Source organism: Populus trichocarpa, chromosome 1 (assembly GCF_000002775.5).
Source record: "Populus trichocarpa isolate Nisqually-1 chromosome 1, P.trichocarpa_v4.1, whole genome shotgun sequence".
In the NCBI taxonomy this organism is placed as follows: domain Eukaryota; kingdom Viridiplantae; phylum Streptophyta; class Magnoliopsida; order Malpighiales; family Salicaceae; genus Populus; species Populus trichocarpa.
This window is the reverse complement of record NC_037285.2, coordinates 14254484-14276862: the sequence shown is the minus strand read 5'-3', so window position 1 is coordinate 14276862 and position 22379 is coordinate 14254484. Positions and strand designations below refer to the sequence as shown.

The 22379-nt window shown below is 30.8% G+C and overlaps 3 protein-coding genes and 1 non-coding gene across 4 annotated transcripts; 1 reads left to right on the top strand and 3 right to left on the bottom strand.

Moving 5' to 3' along the window:
• Nucleotides 1-5144: 5144 nt before the first annotated feature.
• Nucleotides 5145-5954, bottom strand: LOC18094716 (uncharacterized). Its single transcript, XM_006369069.3, has one exon. It carries the CDS (start codon nt 5733-5735, stop codon nt 5337-5339), a length of 399 nt encoding a protein of 132 aa, XP_006369131.2. The 5' UTR covers nt 5736-5954; the 3' UTR covers nt 5145-5336.
• A 6587-nt stretch (nt 5955-12541) lies between these two features.
• LOC18094715 (RING-box protein 1a) lies at nt 12542-14969 on the top strand. The gene is made up of 5 exons (XM_006369068.3): nt 12542-12791; nt 12874-12924; nt 13004-13063; nt 14560-14631; nt 14724-14969. Exons 1-5 carry the CDS (start codon nt 12680-12682, stop codon nt 14759-14761), a joined length of 333 nt encoding a protein of 110 aa, XP_006369130.1. The 5' UTR covers nt 12542-12679; the 3' UTR covers nt 14762-14969.
• Nucleotides 14970-16438: 1469 nt separating this feature from the next.
• On the bottom strand, nt 16439-16520 carry TRNAS-GCU (transfer RNA serine (anticodon GCU)). Its single transcript has one exon. It is a non-coding gene; the product is annotated as a tRNA-Ser (tRNA).
• Nucleotides 16521-17086: 566 nt separating this feature from the next.
• LOC18094714 (subtilisin-like protease SBT1.4) lies at nt 17087-19803 on the bottom strand. The gene has a single exon (XM_006369067.3). It carries the CDS (start codon nt 19584-19586, stop codon nt 17268-17270), a length of 2319 nt encoding a protein of 772 aa, XP_006369129.3. The 5' UTR covers nt 19587-19803; the 3' UTR covers nt 17087-17267.
• Nucleotides 19804-22379: the final 2576 nt, after the last annotated feature.

Here is a 22379-nt window from a genome sequence, read left to right as displayed (position 1 = left end):
ATGATCCCTTCCGCATAACGTGACATGTTCATCTAACTTTATCATCGTATATCATGCTTTTGTAATTAAGTTTGTTCCATTATTGGTTGTTGGTACGTCCCCGTCAATATTGTCAATTCTGTTTTATTTAGTATTTGGTTTTTTTCCAATTTGAACACATTATGTTTTAGTTTTGAAGTATTTTCACGCGCTGTCTTGAAATTGTATTGTGTGTGTATATAATTTAAATTTAAATTTAAAAATAAATTAATTTAAAATTATATAATTTAAATTTCAAATATAATTAAAAAAAGTAAAAGTTGAAGTGATATGACCCAATAGACTCGACATGTCCAAAAATAATTTGGACAACTAGTAAAAATATTATTTAACTAAAAAAATTTAAAATGATATTTTTTTTTTCAAAAAAAATATTGAGACGATAATATATTGGAGCGACCCAAATCAACCTGGGTTAACCTTTCAGATCTATGACCCGAGTCATGAGACCATGATAACCACAAATAATACAAATCAAAACAAATTATGAAACTCAATTACCAATAAATCCAATATTGAATGATGAAATTGAAAAAAAATTGAATCTAAAAAAAGGACACAGTAAAATGACCTTTCTGAACAAAATTATGAACTTCAATAAAATTATGAAAATATCTTTGACAGTCTCGTAAAGCCTTTCTAAATTTTAATTGCCCTAAAATTTTAACTTGAGATATAAGAAGACTCCTCGTAAAATTTTAATCTGATCTAACAACCAGATTAAGAGATATAATTCATACTGTAAAACTAAATATTATTTAAAAAAACCAAAATAAAAAAACACTATTTGGCCAAAAAAACAATATGGCCAGAACGGAACCAAAACATTCTGATCAAAATTTAGACGGAATTAATTTTTGGAATGGGACAAGATTCTGAGTAAGATAAAATATATTCTAGTTTGTTATATTTTTTGAATTGAAACAAGATATACCAGCTATTTCAAATGAAATAGAACAAAATTAACAATCTTTTTATTTTATAATTTATAATTTATCACATTTCTTTAAAAATTATCGACACACTGTGTTAAACAAATCGTTTTTTTTTTTATGAATTGCTCAAAAAGTTTCTATACCAAACATCGCTTCATTTAATTATTGTTGTATTTGTTTTATTAATAACATGACTTGAAAACCAAGTTCAAAAAAAAAAAATAGAAATGTCTTTTAATAATTTATATGCTGTTGTATGCAAAAATAAAGGAACAATCAATTTTAAGAAATTGTATAAAAACCTCACAAAAAAATAGATATTTTATTCGAGGAACTTTTTAAAGAAGTATTATGCATATTACTTTTATATATAAATATTTATAAAGTAACTACTGACATTACCATTAAAAACCTATAATCTAAATTGAAAAGTATGATATTATTATATGATTTTTAAAATATAACTGTAATTATTTTTTAAAAAGATTTTATTTATAATATTCAATTTTTTGAAAAAAAAAGGGTAGACCAACCAAGTGTGCATGAGGTCAAAGTCTAGGCCTACATGTCTAGGTTTAAAAAGGAAAAGGCATAAATTTGCGTGCTTGTTTCATTTATCTTTAACAGAAATGGATGACAATTCATATGTTTTAGTTTTATTCTTTCATAAATGCATAAATGATACGTCGTCTACGTAGATAAATGTTGTATCATCTATTGTTAAAACTTTTAACCATTAGAGATGGCTGAAAATTAGAGTTTTGATAATTTAATCCTTGAAATCCAAAACTCAACCTATTTTTCAAAAAAAAAAAAAAACTCAAAGAAATATCATAAGAGTTTTAATAATCTAATTTCCAACTCAAAACACTTCATAATCGGTCTAAAAATTAAAAATACCAAACAAAATAAAATAAAAATAGATTAAAGAGCAAAATTATCTTCATTGAACTATCTTCTTCAAGGTGAATACATTGATTAACAACAAAATTATGCTTTTTATTTCTAGAATGTAGCTAGCTAAACGCCTTCTTTCTCCTTTCTTGTTTTTCTATAACTTTCTCTTTCATTTCTTAACATGAATTAGAATATAACTAGATGTCATGTCCGCGCTATGCCGCTGGCTTATGGCATGTTTGTACGCTGTCATGAGTTTGTAGAAAAAAAATTATATTTGAAAAAAACTGTTGCAATTCATAATGTTTTCAAGAAAAAAACTACAAAGCTAAATTTTTAACCAGCTTAATATTAACAAAATAAAATCATCAAAGAAAATTTTGGAAAAATTCATAACAAAAAAAACAAAAGAACAAAAAACCATGTAGGGAAATCTTGTAGCAATCTATAGTGTTTCATGAGGAAATCTACAGTTGTAATTCTTAACCAGCTCATTATTAAAAATAATAAAATCAATAAAGATAATTTTGAAAAAAATCATGTGTGAGAATACTGTAGCAATCCACGGTGTTTAAAAACAAAACTACAAAACTAAATTCTCAACTAGTTCAATATGAAAAAAATAAAATCGCAAAGACAATTCTGGAAAAAAAACAAAAAAAATCATAAAAAAAAATTATGTGGGGAAACACTATAGTAATCCACAATGTTTTTTTTTTAAAAAAACTACAAAGCTAAATTCTCAATCAGCTCCATATTAAAAAAAATAAAATCAATATAAACAATTCTGAAAAAAAAAACCAAAAAAAATGAGAAAAGAAGACAATTTTGGGGAAAAAAAGCAAAAACAAATGAAAAAAAAAACATGTGGGGAAAGTTAAAGCTAAATTCCCAATCAACTCAATATTAAAAAAAATCGACAAAGATAATTTTGAAAAAAACATGTGGGGAAACACTGTAGCAAAACAAAAACCATGTGGGGAAATACTGTAACAATCCACAGTGTTTTTTTTAAAAAAACTACGAAACAAAATTCTCAATCAGCTCAATATGAAAAAAAAAATGCCCGATGTTGCGGGCTTGTGGCATGCTTGTGCGTTGTCGTGGGTTAATTTGTGAAAACAATTATATGAAGAAAAATTATTGCAATTCACAATGTTTTCAAGGAAAAAACTACAAAGCTAAATTCTTAACCAGCTTAATATTAAAAAAATAAAATTAACAAAGAAAATTTTAGAAAAAATCATAACAAAAAAAACAAAAGGAAAAACAATCATGCAAGAAACACTGTAGCAATCTATTTCATGAGAAAATCTACAGTTATAATTCTTAACCAGCTCAATATTAAAAATAATAAAATTGATAAAGATAATTTAAAAAACCATAACAAAAAAAAAATCATGTGGGGGCATATTGTAGCAATCCACAGTGTTTTAAAGAAAATAACTACGAAGCTAAATTCTCAACCAGCTCAATATGAAAAAAATAAAATCGACAAAGACAATTCTAGAAAACAAACAAAATATCATAAAAAAAAATCATGTGGGGAAACACTGTAGCAATCTACATTGTTTTAAAGGAAAAAAACTACAAAGCTAAAGAAACACTAAAGCAATCTATTTCATGAGGAAATCTACAGTTGTAATTTTTAACCAGCTCAATATTAAAAATAATAAAATCAATAAAGATAATTTTGAAAAAAATCATAAAAAAAAAAATCTTGTGGGAGAACACTATAGCAATCCATAATGTTTTAAAGGAAAAAACTACGAAGCTAAATTCTCAACCAGCTCAATATGAAAAAAAAAATCATAAAAAAAGGAAAAAAACATCATGTGGAGAAACATTGTAGCAATCCACAGTGTTTTAAAGAAGAAAAACTACAAAACTAAATTTTCATCCAGCTCCATATTAAAAAAATAAAATCAATAAAAATAATTCTAAAAAAAACACAAAAAATGAAAAAAAAAAAGACAATTTAGGAAAAAAAAAGCAAAAGAAATGAAAAGAAATGAAAAAAAAAACATGTGAGGAAAGTTAAAGCTAAATTCTTAACCAGCTCAATATTAAAAAAAATCAACAAAGATAATTTTGAAAAAAAAACTTGTGAGGAAACACTGTAGCAAAACAAAAACCATGTAGGGAAACATTGTAACAATCCACAATGTTTTAAAGAAAAAAACCACAAAGTAAAATCAATAAAGACCATTTAAAAAAAAAATCATAAAAAAGAAGCTATGTAGGGACACATTGTAGTAATCCATGGGAAAAGTTAAAGCTAAATTCTAAACCAACTCAATATTAAAAAGAAAATTCAACAAAGATAATTTTAAAAAAATACTTCATTTCACCATCTGGGTTTTGCTTAATTAGTAATTTTGAAAAAAATACTTCATTCCACATCTGGGTTTCGCTTAATTAGTCTTAATTCAGTTTTTTAGCACTAATAATTTTTTTTCTTGCTTTGGGTTTTTTTCTTGCTCGAATAAAGTTGAAGGCTTTACTTTGTTTTTTCAATTTTTGGTGCTTGTAGCTTTGTGAGCATAGCACAACTTTGGTGTCTCATAGATGCTGTTTTATGTTTGAGCTTGAATTTCCTGTCTTGGGTTGTGTTTGGATAGAGGGGTGTTTTTTTCTTGGTCTGGTCTTAAGTGCTTGGTAAAGGTTAGTTCAACTTTGAAAAAAAAAAAACATGCGGAGAAAGTTACAGTGCTTTCCCCACGTGTTTTAGTATATTGTTAATAAAAATAAAATTTAAAACCAAGATATAAATATCTAGAACTACATGAACCAAAAATATAAAGATAAAAAAAACATTTAAGAACTAAATTGTATTTTTATAGGCCTTATAAATAATTAGTTATAATATTTACTATAGCAATCCATGTATGGTGCATTTATATTTGCCTTTATAATAGCTAGCACAATAAGTGCTCGATTGAGAATCACTACTTTGGATGTGCCTTTATGCTTGAAATGTTTGGTAATACTTTAAATGCTAATATATCAAGCATTTCCATGTGTTATCTTCAGAAACTATAATTTATAGTTTTTCAAAGTTCACGAGCATCATAGTTAATTAAAACCCTCAATTTTTCCAAATAGACCCTAAACATGCTAATTCTTTTTTAATTCTACAACCAAAAAACAAAAAAAAAACTTATAATTCGAAGAAATTGTATAGAATAATAGAAAACGAAAGTATTAGCACACCAGCCATTCTATGATCTTAGATTTTCTACCATAAATATTATTATTTTCTTTTCCATCAAATGATCAATAAAACATAATCCTTTATATAAATGCAATCATAAACGAGACAGAACCCAATACTACAATTAATATTAAAGAAAACGAAAATATTAAGAAGCAAAGAAAGAAAGAAAAGATTCACAATTAATGTAACATTATTGAAATTAAACTTAATTACGATCAGTTTTTTTTTCTTAAAAAAAAAAACACGTTTTACACCATGAACGATCGAGAGGGATTGGATCCAGCCTGAACGGAAAGAAAGTTGGAGAAAGTAATACCCATGCCAGGAACAGCAAAAGAGGTCTCCATTAAAAGCCTTTGTTGATAAGCCTCTATAGTTGCTCCAGATGCCGACAGATCGTTAATAAAATTACGATAACATTCCTTGAGCTTCTTTAACATGCATAGGTATCGCAATTTTAGCCACCTCAACCGCGTTCCTCTTAACATCCTCAATAAAGACATCCTTCGTCGTCGAGGCTTCTCTCCTCCTAGACGTATTATGGGCAGTTTACGCCTACGTAGGGAAAGTCTCCGTCGAAGCGGCCACCGGGAGGTGGTGGTGAGATCGGTGTTCCTGGGAGGGATTCGGTGATGATCTTGAGCCATGTGATCAGTGATCTAGCAGGAAAGGAACGAGATGTGGGAGAGAACTTATTTGAAGGGAGAGTCAGGATATTATTAGATGTGGTTGGTCTGACTTGAGAGGGGAATTGAAGGATATGATAAGGGAGCGCATGGCCTGACTTGAGAGTTGAGGCTTAACACATGCAGTTGAGACGAGTACAGTACAGTGGTTACAAGTATAAACATTAATTAATTGCATTTCCCATCTCCACATGATCAATGTACATTAATGGAACTTTTTTTTAAAAAAAAAATCTCTTTTTTCCTTCAAAGATCATCGAAGATCATTAATAAACATTATGTTTTGATTTTCTTTTGATTATGATAATAGACCATCAAAGATCGACTATCAAACGAAACGATTTAACAGCCAGTTGTTGTTGGGTTGAAAGACCACTTAAGCTATTTTTTATTTTTTTTAACAATTGGGATGACACATTATTTATCTGGGTAAAAAATATATCTCCTACTATAACAAAGTCTGACCATCCCCAGCGGCTAGAAAATTGGAGTTTATGTGATTTAGATCCTAAAAATCTAAATTTTAACTATTTTTACCCTATAAAGACCTATACAAATCCATTTCGACCCCGAAGAACCCTCTAATGGGTTAAAAACTTAAAGTCAAACTGAATTAAAAAAATAACATTTTGAGCCTTGATATATTTTTTTGACCCTTGAAATATTATTTTTAAAATGAATTTATTGATACTAAAATTAATTTTTTCGAAGTTAAAATGTAATCAACCAAAGTTTTGGTTATTTTCTCTCTCTTTTTTTATTAGTTTTTCTCTCTTCATTCAGCATTAGGAGACTAAAACACAATAAAAAGAAATTAAGCTTAGGATCTTGTAGTTTTGTTTGTAACTATTGTAATTGTAACTGTGATATTGTTGTCCTAAACTCCATACAAATGAGCAGAGTGAGCGGCATCTTCTTCCCGTCCACAATGTCCCGAGACAAAGAAAATGTCCATATCAATTGTTACTTCAAAATATTAATGTCTCTTAAATTAGCTATTTGACATCCAAATCATCCTTATCTTGCTGAAAGTGCATTTTTCGTTATGTCACTCTGATCATGACAGCCTCCTTCTCTTCTTCTATTTCTTGATTAATTCCTTTTCTTTTTCTTATTTTTTAAATAACATCCCAACAAACAACAAACAAGGGTAACCACTACCAGAATTTTTAGATTTCTCGATGGAATTTTTTATAAGTATTTATACTCACAGTTTGTGAGCACGAAGCTTACCAACGGGCTCACAAACAGAACTAATCCATCAAAAAAATTCTCATATGTGATTTGTGGTCCGTCGGTGAATTCGTTGAAATAATTTTATCAATGAATTTACTTATGGACAAAGCACGCCAAAAAAACATTATCCGTTTCATTCCATCGGTATTTCCATCGTTGAATATAACATATCACCGACAGAAAAACCGTATGCCATTCAATCGGTGATTTTTTTTTGTCCGACGGTATTTCCATCGAGAAATTTAACATATAATCATCATACAATCCGTCTGTTATTCTGTCAGTGAGTAAACGATGGCAATGATATTTATAATAACTTGTTTCCAACTCTCTAGAATATACTGACGGAATAAGTCCTTCAGTAACCTCATCAGTAATAATTTAAAAATATATTTTTAAAAAAATCTATTAAACAAAAATAGAAAATAATTAAAAATTAAATAAATATAAAACTCAAATATTTATTATAAATTTAAACATTTATAAGTTAAAATACAATTAATCTATGTTCAAATACAACATTTATAAGTTGCAAATTTTATTTCCTCGATACATTATATGTCAAAGCCCTGGAAGACTATAATTTTTCAACTCATCAATTATCAGACGAAAACAAACATCATAGGAAAAATTCACTGCAATTTATCAACAGAAATATTTTATCGATGTGTCTGTTTGTATTTGTCAATTTTCAAGCATTGAACCAATAAAAAAGCTCAAATTTTATTTTGATTGAGAAACCAGATCATGTATACAAATTTCCTATTAGCTATCGAATATGTATTTTGAACGCAGACTATGATGGATATATATATATATATAGCAAGCCGATCTCTTAGGATGCTAGTACTGTGACCATTCAAATAAATGCTTCCAATTTTCATCGGTCCCCGTTTCCGGGGACTGGTCCTGCAATTAACTACTAGAGGAGTCCAAAAACTTTGGTGATCAGTAATTTTCATGTGATATAATTTTCTGGGTGGGTTGGTTAGGTTGATCAGTAATACTTAATTAAAACTTTATTAATATGAATTGGTTGGGTGACAAAAGAGAAAACTTATTCAATTATTCACATGATGACATCATTCGTATAAACCCTTCTAATTTTGGATCTGAATATTTTAAGGATAAAAAACGTACGTATTTTTTAAATCATCTGGGAAAAAAAATTGATTTACGTACAATCTGGTTTGATAATATATTTACTGTAAAATAAAATAAAAAATACATAAAGAAAAGTTTATCTAACAGTTTCTTCAACACAGACTGCATTGGAAATCAGAGATTTTGATGGGCTTGGAGTTGAAATAAATGTTTGAGATTGTAAACTTTCATGTTCATTCTTTCATGGCAATAGCTCGACCAATATACGTTCAGTTTTGGTAAATACAAGTGTCCATTGTCATTCGTTATTTACCTACATCTACCAAATCGTGAACCAACTTGAACCAACTTTGAGCTTGGTTTCCTAATGTTTTAGGGGCAGTTTAGCAACGCGGTTTAAATTGTTAGAGAATAATATAAACTATATCTCGATACTTGAGAGAGTGTGTTAAAAAATAATATAAATTATATCTTGTAACTTCATCTAATAGCTTAAAATTTTATGTTGAAATGGTTTTTTTAGTACAAATAACTTTTCATAAAACATTATTTTTTTTTTGTTTTTTAGATTGCTTTGATATTTTAATATAAAAAATAATTTTTTAAAAAATATTTATTAGTGTACTCTTAAACACCGACATAATGTATTTGAAACGAGATCTACGGTATAAACTTAAGATGTATCCAATCATAAATGCATTAGAAGACAATTTTAAAGAGCGAAGGAGACCCAGATGTTGAAACTGGTGTTTTACTAAACAAAGAGGCGAGCTAGGTCCCCAGGAGCAGCTGAAGCAGCAAAAGGGAAAGAGTTAAATTAAGAGAAGCTGACCTGGGTTTGGATGATTCTCAAAATCCATTTTCGTTGGCATAAGAAGCAATCAAAATGTTCGAAAATGGTCATCATCTTGTTTGTTTTGGCCATTCTTCAAGTGGGTGCCTGCAAACGCTGAAGCTTTAAAATGCTATATTTTTTATGTTTGTTTTTGTATTATAAAAATATTAAAAAAAAATTATTTTTTATTTTTTTATTTTAAATTAATATTTTTTGATGTTTTCAGATTATTTTAATGTATTGATATTAAAAATAATTTTTTTAAAATAAAAAAATATATATTATTTTAATATATATTTTAAAAAATAACCACTATAAAAATCTAATATCGTATCTATTTGAAAGAATGCTCATGCAAAGAATGCTGATGCTATTGGCATGAGCCGGGCAAAGAAAAACTACATCGGGCATTATCTATCATATACAAGGCAAAGTATACGAACCGCGAATGGGCATTTGCAACTACATCTGATATAGTATAGTAGGGAGCCAAAGCTGATGTTATAATGTATATGGTAGAGAATAATATAAATTATATTCTGAAATTTTATTTAACAGTTTAAGTTTTTAAGTTGAGATGGTTCTTTGACATGGTATCGGAGTTTTGATGACCAAACGGTCACGAGTTCGAATCTCACCATCCCTATTTATTTGATAAAAATTAAGCACAAGGTAAAGTGGGTCTGTGCAAGTTTCAAGTTCAAAGGGCTTTTACTTGAGGGGGTGTGTTAGAGAATAATATAAATCATATCCTGAAATCTCACCTAACAGCTTAAGTTTTTAGATTGAGATGGTTCTTTGACAGCATAATTTTGTAAATAGTAAAGAGTCTTGCTTGTTCCCTGATGTAAAATCTAGCACTGTTTTTTTATGGCTGCCATTCTGATGAAACCTTTTATGTGTTGAGATTTTCTTTCTTTACAATTTTGTTTTTGAATTTGAAGTATTTTGAAAATTTTAAAAGAGATAAATGTATTGAAAAAGTATTTTAATTTATAATTTAAAACTATATAAAAAATAAGAATCAAACTAAATTTCAAAAAAATATGGCACTTTTAGATTTTGCATGAAAAACTTCATTTAAGTTTATTAATTTTTGTTCATTGTAGTTTCTATAATGCATTTTATTTGTTTAACTTTGAGTTCCAGAGTTTTAAAGAGATAGCAAATTGCTAGAAAAAAAAAAAAGAGAGAGGGATAGAAGACAATTTACCACTTTCTGACTGTAAAAAAAACCAATTTTTATATCAATGATAATGTCATTAGGTTTTTTAAAACTTTTATTTTTCTAGAAAAGATATATCAGAATTTAGAAAGATTTTTTCATTCAATTTAATTTTGGGGGTTTTTTTACCAAAGTTTAAGGATTATTTTTATATTAGGATGGGTTTAATGTAGTGTCTATAATGTTTATTAGCTGTTTTTAAATGAAAAAATGTTTAAATAGGTTTTAAGAGTCTAAAAACTTTTAAACTAACTTTTCAATTATTAGAGATACTCAAAATTTACATTACATACAACATGTCATCCATTTATTTCTATTTCCAAAAAACATTAAGGTGGGTGCTCAGCGCCTAACCTCACATGCTCATGCATGTGGCCTTTTTTTATTAGCCAAACATGCCTAGCTTATTTTTATAACATTTAAATCTTTTTTTTCAATGTTTTTTGTTTTCCTCTAACTTTGTTTTTTTATTAAAATCCATTATAATTAAAATAATATTCAAATTATTATTCAATTTCTCTATAGTTTTTAAAACTGTAGAGCTTATTATTTATTGTTGTTTACTATACAAATATAAATATATTTTTGTGTGTGTGTGTGTATTTCTCATAAACAACAATTTAAATTTTAGATGAAAAAATATAAATTATTATATAAATTATTCTCTTTTTTATGTATTTTTTATTGGAATAAAACAAAACAAAAATTATTAACAACATAATTTTTTAATAAAGATAACGACAGCTAAAACAAATGTTCTAAAAAAACTTAAATAATTTGAAATAGGTATGAAAATAGTATCTCTTAAATATAAATTATATTAATTGTAAAAGAACTTGATGAAAAGATATCTCAAAAAATGACCCATGATATAGATATAGTTCGAGAAAATAACTTCATTTTTATCCAAAAAAATCTTTGTTTATGCAATTTTTTATCCCTTTAATTTTAAGCTTTTAAATTTAGATTCTAAACTATATTTTTTAAAACGTTTCATCCGAGAGGAAAAGGAAAATCAACAAAAAAGAATTTAATGGTAGAGAATGGAGTTGCTTGACCATATATTAGCCACAAAACTAGTCAATTTTTGTATCGATTAGTTTATTTTTTCGAGAGGGTTACCATCGAAGAGTTTTGAAAATTTCATCTTGCTTAGAAAAGTAGATGTTGACTTAATTTTTTTTTATCCGGTTTAATTTTTAGTTTATTTTTTTTTTCTGATTTATGGATGCTTTTAATTCAAGATTTTAACTTTAATGACATGTCAACTTTTTTTTTTTTTTTAAATAGAATCAATGTTGTGTTGTGTGTTCACTAAACAAGAAAGGAAAAAAACTAATTTTGAATGGTAAAGTTCAACTAGTCAGATCTCAAGTTTGTTCCCTAGAGGTTATTAGTTCGAGTCTCACAAATTTCAGGACCATTGAAAGTTTACATGGTTGTTAATTTCAGGACTTATAAAATTAATCGAGTTACATATAAGCTGATTTGAACACTCATATTAAAAAAAAAACAAAAACAAAAATCAAAACCAAACGTGCAAGCCTTGCCTAGAAGTGCTAGAGCTTGATTGTATTGGGTCAAACGTGTTGCCCATCCTTCTAGCTATAAGTGGTTTGTCTCTTTTTATATTTACCTTTGTTTTTTTCCTTAATTATTATTACAATACACTATAAATAAAATAATAATGTTCAATTAAGTATCATTATATTATATTATGTCATGGATTTCAAATAGGATTAAGCTTTTTATTGTTATATTAACAATTATTTTGTTAATTATTATATATGAATCTAATAGATTTTGTTTTCAAATGTGATTATAAATATTCAATGAAAATAAATTTTATTTTATTTTTTTATAATCTTTTTTACATAATTTTATATTTATTATTTTCCCCCTTAATTTCATACAAAATGTTAGAGACATGATCTTTAATATTTTTTTTATTAAAGCTTATATTTAAGATCATAATAAGTTTTTTATTTAAAAAATAACATTTCTAATAAAAACAAATTTGCATTAAAAAAATGCACTAATAAAAAACAAAATCTGGATTAAAGAGATATATTTTTTACTTATTTCAAATTATTAATATTCTTACAAGAATTTATTTCAATTGCCTATGCTTTTTATTAAAAAAAACATGCTATTAATAGAAACTCATGTTTCAGTAAAAAAAATGCATGAATAAAAGAAAAATAATTCTTCTAGTAAAATATATACTTTTCTCTGTCTTTTTATAAATATTTATTTTGACTGTAAAAAAACTAAATAAAAATAAATTTGAAAAACTACCTCCAATTTCTCTAGTAAAAACATATGACTCGGATAAATAATCAGTACCACGCTAGTAAAAAAGAAAACCCCATGATTAATCCACCTTCTCACGCTCCTTTTTGATTTTCTTCGTTCCTTCCCCAATTTCTCTCTTTTGCCTTCACAAGAGAAAAGAAAAGAACAAACCAAAAACTCTCTCTCTCGCTCTCTAGAACCCAAGCCCAGATGGACACGGACGTGACGATGGTTACGGCAGGCGAGGCAAGTTCGTCTTCCTCAAGGAAACCGAAGCGATTCGAAATCAAGAAGTGGAATGCTGTCGCTCTTTGGGCTTGGGGTCTGTCTCTTTGATTATACCTACTTTCTTTATTTTAATTATATTCTTCATGTTTTGTGTTAATTATTTGATGGGTTTGCAGATATTGTTGTGGATAACTGCGCTATTTGTAGGAATCATATCATGGATCTTTGTATGTCTCTTGCTTTCTCTCTTTCAAGATTTCCAGGGTTTTCGTTTTTCTATTTATTTATGTATGTATTTTTGTGTAGGCATTGAGTGTCAAGCAAATCAAGCGAGTGCTACAAGCGAGGAGTGCACTGTTGCCTGGGGTATGTGTTCTTCTTTCTTGAATTTAGGGTTTTCTCATGGATTGGTAATTTGTATTCTCCTTCTTGGTTTTGAGCTTGGTTTCATGACTGCATGTACTGAGCTTGGTGTACCTTTTTGTGACTTTATTATTTGCATTGAAGACGGATTTAATGTGATGGGGGCTTTATAATTGTTGGTGACAGTGTTTGTTAGATTAGTGTGGCAGAGTTTTTCGTGCTTGGTATGGTTTTAATTATTTATGTGGTTCTCTTTGTATCTTCTTTGAAGAGATTTAGAAATCAAAGGGCGAATATGTCCAATACCTACTAGGAGTTTGCTATGGTTGTGTGTTTGGATAGTTACCCGAAAGTCCCAAACCTAAGGATATCTGCCGTTAGGTGTTGATGACTACCATTATGTCTGTTTCAAGGAGTTGGTCTTTTTGTGAGTTTGATGTTTGGAGAATTCATTCTCTTAACTACTAGACTTCAGTTACAAGATATTTTCACCCTGAATATCAAGCTACTGACTTAGAACATTCTCTTATGCTAATTATCCCAGTTGCGGCAGTTGTCTTAGGCCTTTCATTTTTTTTTTAGATTCTCCCTGGATATAGCATGCATTGATTGGTAGTCTGCTCTTGGGAATAGGTTGTTAATTTGAGCACCTCAAACTGTAACCATGTTGGTTTATATCTAACTAAAATATAACCATTTATGTTTTAGGGGTGTTAAATGAGGTAATTATATAGTATTAGTAGTACCTGATATGCCAGCAATTACAACAATTATGCCCCTGCGACCGAATTTAGTTTTTGGTACATTCATAAGCAATTCCTTTTGTGGGAATGTGTGCCATGTCTGGCATGCTCTTGCTATTTGAGATTAACCTGATTGAGGTCACTGCCTTCAATTTCTTAGATGGCACTTTAGGAGAAAAGAGAAATCTCTTGGCCTTATATTCTGCTTCTTTTTCTTTCTTTCTTTTTTTGTGGCTGACACCAATTATAGCATGTATGAATTTGCAAAATTCATGGTATAGTTTTTGGAAATCCACAAGAATGGTGAGGGTCAAAAGGGAGATCTTGATTTTGTTTAATTTTAGCTCTCAAAGATATGGGTTAGAAATGGTAGGTTAAGATGCTGATTCTCTAGCCAACCCCTCTTTCTCTTTATTATATATATATATATATATATATATATAGATCTATTGATTCTGCCCATTAATCTTGCTGCATTTAAACCATGGTTCCTTTGGTAATTTCTTATCACATCTAGATTTGTTACATGCATACAAGCATGACACTTGATCTAGGGCTATTTGTATTGATTGCTAACCGTAACAAATTTCTATCTGTATTGGTTTATTCATGTTTCTGTTGGTGGATGTGAAGGTTCAATAGTCTTGCTTATGTGATCAATTTGGATATACTGCTTTAGTTTGTCCTGTAGGTTTGTGTTTTATTTGCTGTCAATTTCCTTAGACGTGCTAAGAGACTTGGTTTGTGCTACCACAGGTGTGTGCAATCATGCCTTCCACTTCCACTGTATCAGCCGATGGCTCAAAACCCGCCAAGTGTGCCCTCTTGGTATGCTGTAGTGAATGCATAATTTTTTAATTTTTTTTTAATTTCATCTATCAAACTCCTCAGCACTTATTTGGCCATTTAAACGCTTGCAGATAATAGCGAGTGGGAGTTCCAGAAGTATGGCCACTAAAATTGATGGAGCGAGCAGAACAGCTGGATGGGCTTCTTTTAGGCCAGCACTTGGAAGTAAAAGAACCTGCAGACAGAGATGTCTCTAATGACTTGACATTATGTTAGATTATTATAAGTAGCATATCGGAACAGTATTAATATTTGTATTCTGAAGTTTTTCCAGTTAGACCCAGTTTATGTTATGAGATGTTGTGCAGTTTGCTCTACTGTTTGTGTGCTCAAATTCATGTGACGATCAGATTTGCAGTTGTGCAGTCTCGGAGTGGAGATTTGTTTTCTCCAAATGCCAAAACCCAAAGTCAAATTGTTTTGACTGCAGACTGGTTTTATATATAGGTCCTGTCCGACAACTCCTTGTTCATGGCCTTGCGAGTAGCAAAAAAACAAATAATTGACCTGGTTATTTGTTAGTTTCTATGGCGTCTAAGCAGGTTCAAAGTGATCAATATGTGAATACCTTGAGAAAAGGTTGTTAAAATTGCGATGTTGTATGATTTTACGAGTTAATATATATTTATCGTGCAGAATCGTTTTAAAAATTTAAAAATTTTAAAATTTAAAATTTGATAAAATAAGGTTGAAATTGAGTGAAATGAGTAAAATAGAATGAAATCGTAAAAACTCACGATTTTAATACTGATTTTACGATTTTAACACTGATTTTACGATTTTAACAAAAACATATACTGCACTGCAATAGTGCAATATATGTTTCCTCCCGACCAATAACGAGATGCCATGCCATTTGTCCACACAAAAGATGCGCTGCCAGGCGCCAGCTACGCCCCGAAGGGGATGACATATATGCTGCAATAGTGCACTTCCTTGTGAGGCTCAATTCCCAATGTATGCCCTCTTGCCTTCACTTCAACGGGCATGACCTAGGCTTAGCTAATGTGTTCATGAATGCTAACAGTACTAGCCAATGTGATCTCGTGTAATATTTTTTTAAATTTATTTTTATTTAATTACATAAACATTAAAATATATGTTCATAAAAAAAAATGATTAAAATTTTAAGTCAAAATTATCTCTGCTCACGAGTAACATGGTTTATGAAATAAAAACCACTGACAATTAAATACTTGTTAGAATCTAATAACTTGAATCAAAGAGGAAAGAAAATGTTTATTTATCTTTAATAAAAACTCAATTTCTTTATTCATGTATTTCTTGTTTTTTTTAATTGTTTTGATGTATTAATATTAAAAATAAAAATATATATTATTTTAATATATATATATATATATATATATATATAAATTTTTATTTGAACCATGTATTTTAAGGTTCTTGAACTATATATGAATTTTTATTTGAACTATATATTTTAAGATACTTAAATTGTGTATGAAAAAAAAATTTACAATTTTACGATCCGAGTTTATTTTATATTTTCTGTATCGTGTTAAAAAAAAATATATTTTTAACAACTTGAGAAGCATTTAAGTACATCAAATGGTCAGAAGTTAGTAGTGCTGGTTGACCAAGTGGTTCTTGTGAGAGATTTGCATGGCTTGTATTTTACCTGCTGAATGCAAGCGGAGTTGTAAAGATGAGGTGCTCATAAACAATTACCAAATTCCAACCGTAGTAAAGATGAGGTGTTCATAAAATGCAGTATTAAGGCAGACGAATCAGCAAGACATGGGAAAAAAAAAAGGTAAAAATGAGACGACGCCTGAGAGATTCGAACTCTCGCGGGGAAACCCCATGTACTTAGCAGGCACACGCCTTAACCACTCGGCCAAAGCGTCGTTGATGCAATCCACTTCTAGTTTACTTCTATTATTACTTTCTCATTTACAAAGAGTCCAGTCAAATCCACCAGCCTTCTCGTTTCCATATCGTTAATCGTATGGTGCTAAAGCTCTATGTCCCACTTGAATTGGCTAGCTACTCATTCAACCATTTTCGAGAAAAAAAGAGCTCGACTAGTTCCTTGTGCATTTTCTCTCTCTCTCATCACCAACGTACTTGGTGATGTGCGTAATTTCCCCCGTAAGGTGTAGACAGACCATGGAGGTGCATTTGAATTATCTGTCTGTGTCAAAGCTATAGATCTTAGCTTGTCATTCATCAAAATAAACAAATACATGAAGTCAAGCCAGTGGCTATGTGTTTGCGGGTGTATTTTTTCATCACCTAGTGACTTTGGATGCAGGCATTTTCCCACAAGATCATGGAGATGGAGATGCCTGCGGGTATGAATGGTTGATAATCTTCAACAGCTTAAAACAGGCACAAGTCGCTCCTCATTCACTCTCTTTTCTATCGCATAACCCATTACTGCTTAAAACTCTTGATCATTACAATTGCAGAATCAATTAAAGCATTATTTGATCTAATTCACTGTGGAAAGTATCGTTACGTTACATTCCACAATCTCCAGATTGAAATCTTGGTAAAATGAAAACTTAAATCATGATCACATAACTTTTACATGAGGCAGACGATGCCCCAAGTTTGAAACTATTCCAAATAACTTCTCCCGTGTCCAGTTCTTAAATGTAATCCCTGGATGATCCTTGACGCCACTTGACAGCAATTGGACCTCTTACTCCATGAATCCCATCGCTCCACTCGATTGATCCAAATGTTGATGGGATAATGGTAGGCCAATCCAAGCTAACACTGGAGAAGGTAATCTCATAGGACAAGGTCTTATTCTCTGCACTGAACACAAGCTTACTTGGTGATACCTTGATGTCAACGTTCGCCGGAGAATTCACTTTAACCTCATAAACTGCATCAAGAGAACCCCCAACATTTTTCACCACTCTCTTGTAAGTAACCACATCACTAGTAGACTGGAAAACAACAGAGATTGATGGATAGTTGAGATTGCCTGGACTGCCCACTTTTCCACTGCATATGTCCGAACTAGGAGGCTCTCTGACGAACACTGCAATTCGATTAGAATCATACCCGATTGCACAAAGGAATGAAATATAGTCACTTGTGTCCATATCATACACCAGTCCAGGATCAAGAGCACTATTGGGATCAACATGACCAGCTCCATGAATGAAGGGTGTTGATTCTTCACCACTAGCAAGATCCTTGATATTCTTGCCAGAATTGTCTAAAGTATAAGCAGTGGTCACTAAAGCAGATTTTATAGCAGCTGGGGACCAATCTGGGTATGCTTTTCGAAGCAAAGCAGCAATTCCACTAACATGAGGACAAGACATTGAGGTACCTGATATTATGTTGAACTCAACCCTTCTAGGATCAAGTTCCAAATCTGTTGGTCCAACGAATCCAGTCCAACCAGCCAAGATGTTAACACCAGGAGCAATAACATCTGGCTTCAGAATTTCCGGTGTCAAATAATTTGGACCACGACTTGAAAAGGCAGCAACCTTAGGAGCTGCAGGTGAAGTCCCAATTATTGTTCCACGGAACAGAATTGTTGCAGTAGGAGACTGGTCCGATTTGATATATTGTCTAATCTTATTGGCAGCAATTTCACCAACCTCAGTAGCCGGCAGAAGATGAGAATCAGCAATCAGCTCCTCACCACTATCTGCTGTGTTTGCCAAGATCATTCCAAGCCCACCAGCAAGCTTCACTGCAGCTCCTTTCTCCACTCTTGCATTCCCTCCGCGATCGCATACCACAATCTTCCCTTGAACTTTTGATGGACTTATACTCCCCATATAGCAATACCTGCTCCCAACGTCACCAGCATACACCAAAGGAAGCTTGTGATCAACAAGTGGGTCACCAGAGTAGAGTGAGACCCCACTAAAAACCCATCCATTGCCCAGGACTACATCGGCCGGAAACTCTCTATCAATTGTTGAAGCACCAACAGTAAGAATCCATGGAGCAATATTAACAGCAGTATATGGACCTGGTCCTGCATTCCCAGCAGAGCAAGACACCACAATTCCATGCTGTGATGCACTGAAAGCCCCAATCGCAATCGAATCATGATCATATTGAGGAGCATGACCAGTAGCACCAACAGATAAAGAAATCACATGGACTCCATCATAAATAGCCTGATCCATCGCAGCAAGAATATCAGAGTCATAACAACCTGAACTCCAACAAATCTTGTAAGCAGCAATTCTGGCTTTTGAGGCCATACCACGAGCTTCTCCTGTTGCATACTGGAAAAGGCTCGCGTTATGAGCTAAAGATCCAGCTGCAGTTGTTGCTGTGTGGGTGCCATGACCTTCAGTATCTCTTGGAGATGCAGATTCTATTGATTCATTAATAGGCCTCCCTTTATGAGTTATATAGCCTTTATGAAAAGCTCTGGCGCCAATAAGTTTCTTGTTGCAAGAAGAGGCTGGAAAGTCAGGTCCCGTCTCGCAGATCCCTTTCCAGTTGGCAGGAACATCAGACAGACCGGAATCCGATAAACTCTTATGTTCGGGCCAAATTCCAGTGTCAAGAACTCCAATAATCACACCATCACCATAACCAGAATTTTGCCAAAGGCGAGAACTTTCTGATAGGCCTAAGAAAGTAGGGGTGTGCGTGGTGTGAAGTTGGCGAATTTGATCAGGAATGACTGAAAGAATGCCCGGCACAAGGCGGAGCTTTGCCAGTTGGGTGGGTGTGAGGTGGACTGAGAAGCCGTGGATGGCATGGTTGTAGTTGTAGAGGATCTTGGCAGGTTGAGGTGAAGGAGGGAGGGATTGAATGATAGAGGTGTACCAATCATGGTGAGAAGAGAAAAGGGAGGGCTTGTGGGATTTCGAGACGTGGATGATGAAGGTTTGTGGATGGTCCGATGATGATGATGATGGTTGGTTCAAGAGGAGGAGGAGGAGGAAGTGAAGGAAGGAGACGGGGGAAATGGCCATGAAGTTTTTTCTGATCCCTGGGAAATCGTCGCCGTCGTCGTCGGAGGTGGTTGGAGATTATGGTCTTTTTATTGGGAAAAGGAGCATAGGGAGCAAAAGAGACTTCAATTGGGACCACATGTGTTCCATCCAGCCAATGGCAAAGTTTAGTTGATATTTTTATTATAGAAATGTTTTATCTGAATCATTATTGCATTCGCGGCTATGTTCAAAATTCAAATACAAATTATTTTTCTTTTGTAATGGTAATGACAAAGATGTATAGGATTTATGTTTTTTTCTTCTGGTTTAATAGTGTTTTTTAAAAAATTTAAAATTTATTTATTTGTTTAAAATTTATTTTTATATATATTTATATTGTTTTAATATACGGATATTAAAAATAAATTTTTTAAAATAAAAAATTACAAATAATCACATGACATATATTAAACTAACTGAGGTTTACACTAATATAGTTTAGAAACATACTAAATCAAAATAATAGTACATGGACATCCTGCCATAAATCAATGTAATAGAAGAAGAATTTGAAACTTCAACTCTTTTTTTCCCTACTTATATTTCTCATAACTTTTGAATGAGGTGAGAAAAAAACCGAAAAATCAATTAAACCGAGAAAACTGGAAAAAAAAATAACCGAAAAAATCGAACCGTGAAAAAAAACCGATTAAAATTTAAAAAAAAAACAAACCGGTTCGATTTCGATTTTATAAACCTGAAACCGAAAAAACTAAACCGAACCAAACCCAAACTGGAAAAAAAACCGAGCCAAACCGAAAAAACCGAGCAAATCGATTTAAACCGGTTTTTGTTCTAAAAAACCAAACCGAACCGAAACCAGTCAGTTTAAACCAGTTTTGGCTTTTTTTAAAAAAAATCGATTTAATTACTTTTTTTTTTTAATAAAAACCAAAGCGAACCAAATATAATCACCCCTAACTTTTGATTTTAACTTTGAAAGTATCTCTCAAATTTGCATCTAGTTTATTTAGTTTCTTAATGAAAGTCTTGAAGTTATGTCTTTAATAGTAATTCTATTTCAAACAATACATCACATCATTTCATTATGAAACAATTGAACGATTTAACTTTCAACACAACACTCAAAGCACAAAACAATAATTACAATATAGCACAATGGAAGCCAAACAATCTAACAAGTATCCAAAACAATATATTTCATAAAAAAGATAATTTGTTTTACTACTTCTTCTTTTTTTTTTAATCCAAACCTTAGATGATAACATGTATTAAAATTTCCCATTGCAAAACAAAAATTTTCAAGAATTTGGATAGAGATTGCCTATTCCACTATTGTTTCTTGAGATTAAAATATCCAAAATAAATAATTTTTTTCTTACAAAAAATTAAAATTTTTCAACACTTGTTATAGCTTGCCAACTCAATGTGATGAGTTGGAAAACCCACAACAACTCGAAAAGAAATAAATATTTTACTAGTTTAACAACATATAATCAAATAATATTATTTAAAGCTTATATTGTTTTGGACAAAATGGGGAAAGTATTTATGTTATGTGGTATTTGAGTATAAGATTTTGTGTAAATAAGGGGTAAGTCTAGAATATCATTATTAATAAATACTAATTTTAGATTCCATTAGATTTGAGTAAAAGAATCAAAATTATCCATTCAATATACATTATAGCTAAATAAGTGGACTTCTTCGATGACTTTAATCAGCCTTACTAAGAGCGTGTTTGACAGTATGGTTGCAGATGCTTTTCAAATAATTTTTTGTGCCAAAATGCATGTTAATGATTTTTTTTATTTTTTAAAAATTATTTTTGACATCAGCACATCAAAATGATCCAAAACGTAAAAACTATATTAAATTTTAACAAAAAAAAATTCAAATTTTTTGAAAACACAGGATGAACCGCGTTCCCAAACGCTTCCTAACAAGTTCACCTTCCGTTTGGATTCCATGAACAGGATCCCAATTAGAGAATCAAAGTGAGAAGAAAATTTATGTACTAATTAAATAAACACATAAGAACATAGACCTGATCATGAGTACGTGGAAGCCATCAAGGGGACAAGAAGGGGAGCCTTCCTTCCCATATAATATGTATCCTTTGGAAGGATCCTGCAAAAATTCCAATCAACTAGCCAAAATTACTAAACATGCTAAGACGCATAGGTATTTTACGGTAAACTTTTTTAACATCCTCAATTTTATTTTAATTTTTTAATCCTCAATTTCTTTTTTAATTGCAATTTTTTAGTGGCTAGAGTAATGACGAATTTATGATAAATTGTTAAGGATAGACTATTAAAACACAAGGGACAAAAGTGTATAACATGGAGAGAATGCATGGTCAATCTAAAATTCTTGGAAAAAGTTATTTTTAGTCCTCATTCTTTTTTCTCTCTATAATCACTTTATTTTTTATAATTTCAATTTTAGTCTAAAATTCATTTCTTTGCATTTCACTTAACGCGTTAGGTAGAGGAAAGAAAAAGTCACATGAAAATAGAGAGGAGCGAGTAAAACGTTGGTTTGATCACTTTTCAAGGATATAAATTCATCGTTATTAATGTTAATGAGTTTTATTCGACGAAAAGAGTTTGATGATGATGGTTTGTCTCTCAACATATATGAAAAAGAGGTCAAGTTTTTTTTTTATTGATTTTGGTTTTTAGGTGTATTGAAGTCGTTTAAAAAGGTTTTTATGATGTTTTGAAGGTGAAAATAGCTTGAAAAAAATAAATTATTAACCCAAAATAATCATTTTCTTGATTTTTCAACTACCACCAATAGTCAGAA

Coding starts and splice junctions, on each gene's coding strand:
- LOC18094716 (XM_006369069.3), bottom strand. CDS start 5,735: ATGGCTCAAGATCATCACCGAATCCCTCCCAGGAACACCGATCTCACC.
- LOC18094715 (XM_006369068.3), top strand. CDS start 12,680: ATGGACACGGACGTGACGATGGTTACGGCAGGCGAGGCAAGTTCGTCT. Junction 12,792..12,873: donor TGTCGCTCTTTGGGCTTGGG/GTCTGTCTCTTT, acceptor ATGGGTTTGCAG/ATATTGTTGTGGATAACTGC. Junction 12,925..13,003: donor GAATCATATCATGGATCTTT/GTATGTCTCTTG, acceptor ATTTTTGTGTAG/GCATTGAGTGTCAAGCAAAT.
- LOC18094714 (XM_006369067.3), bottom strand. CDS start 19,586: ATGGCCATTTCCCCCGTCTCCTTCCTTCACTTCCTCCTCCTCCTCCTC.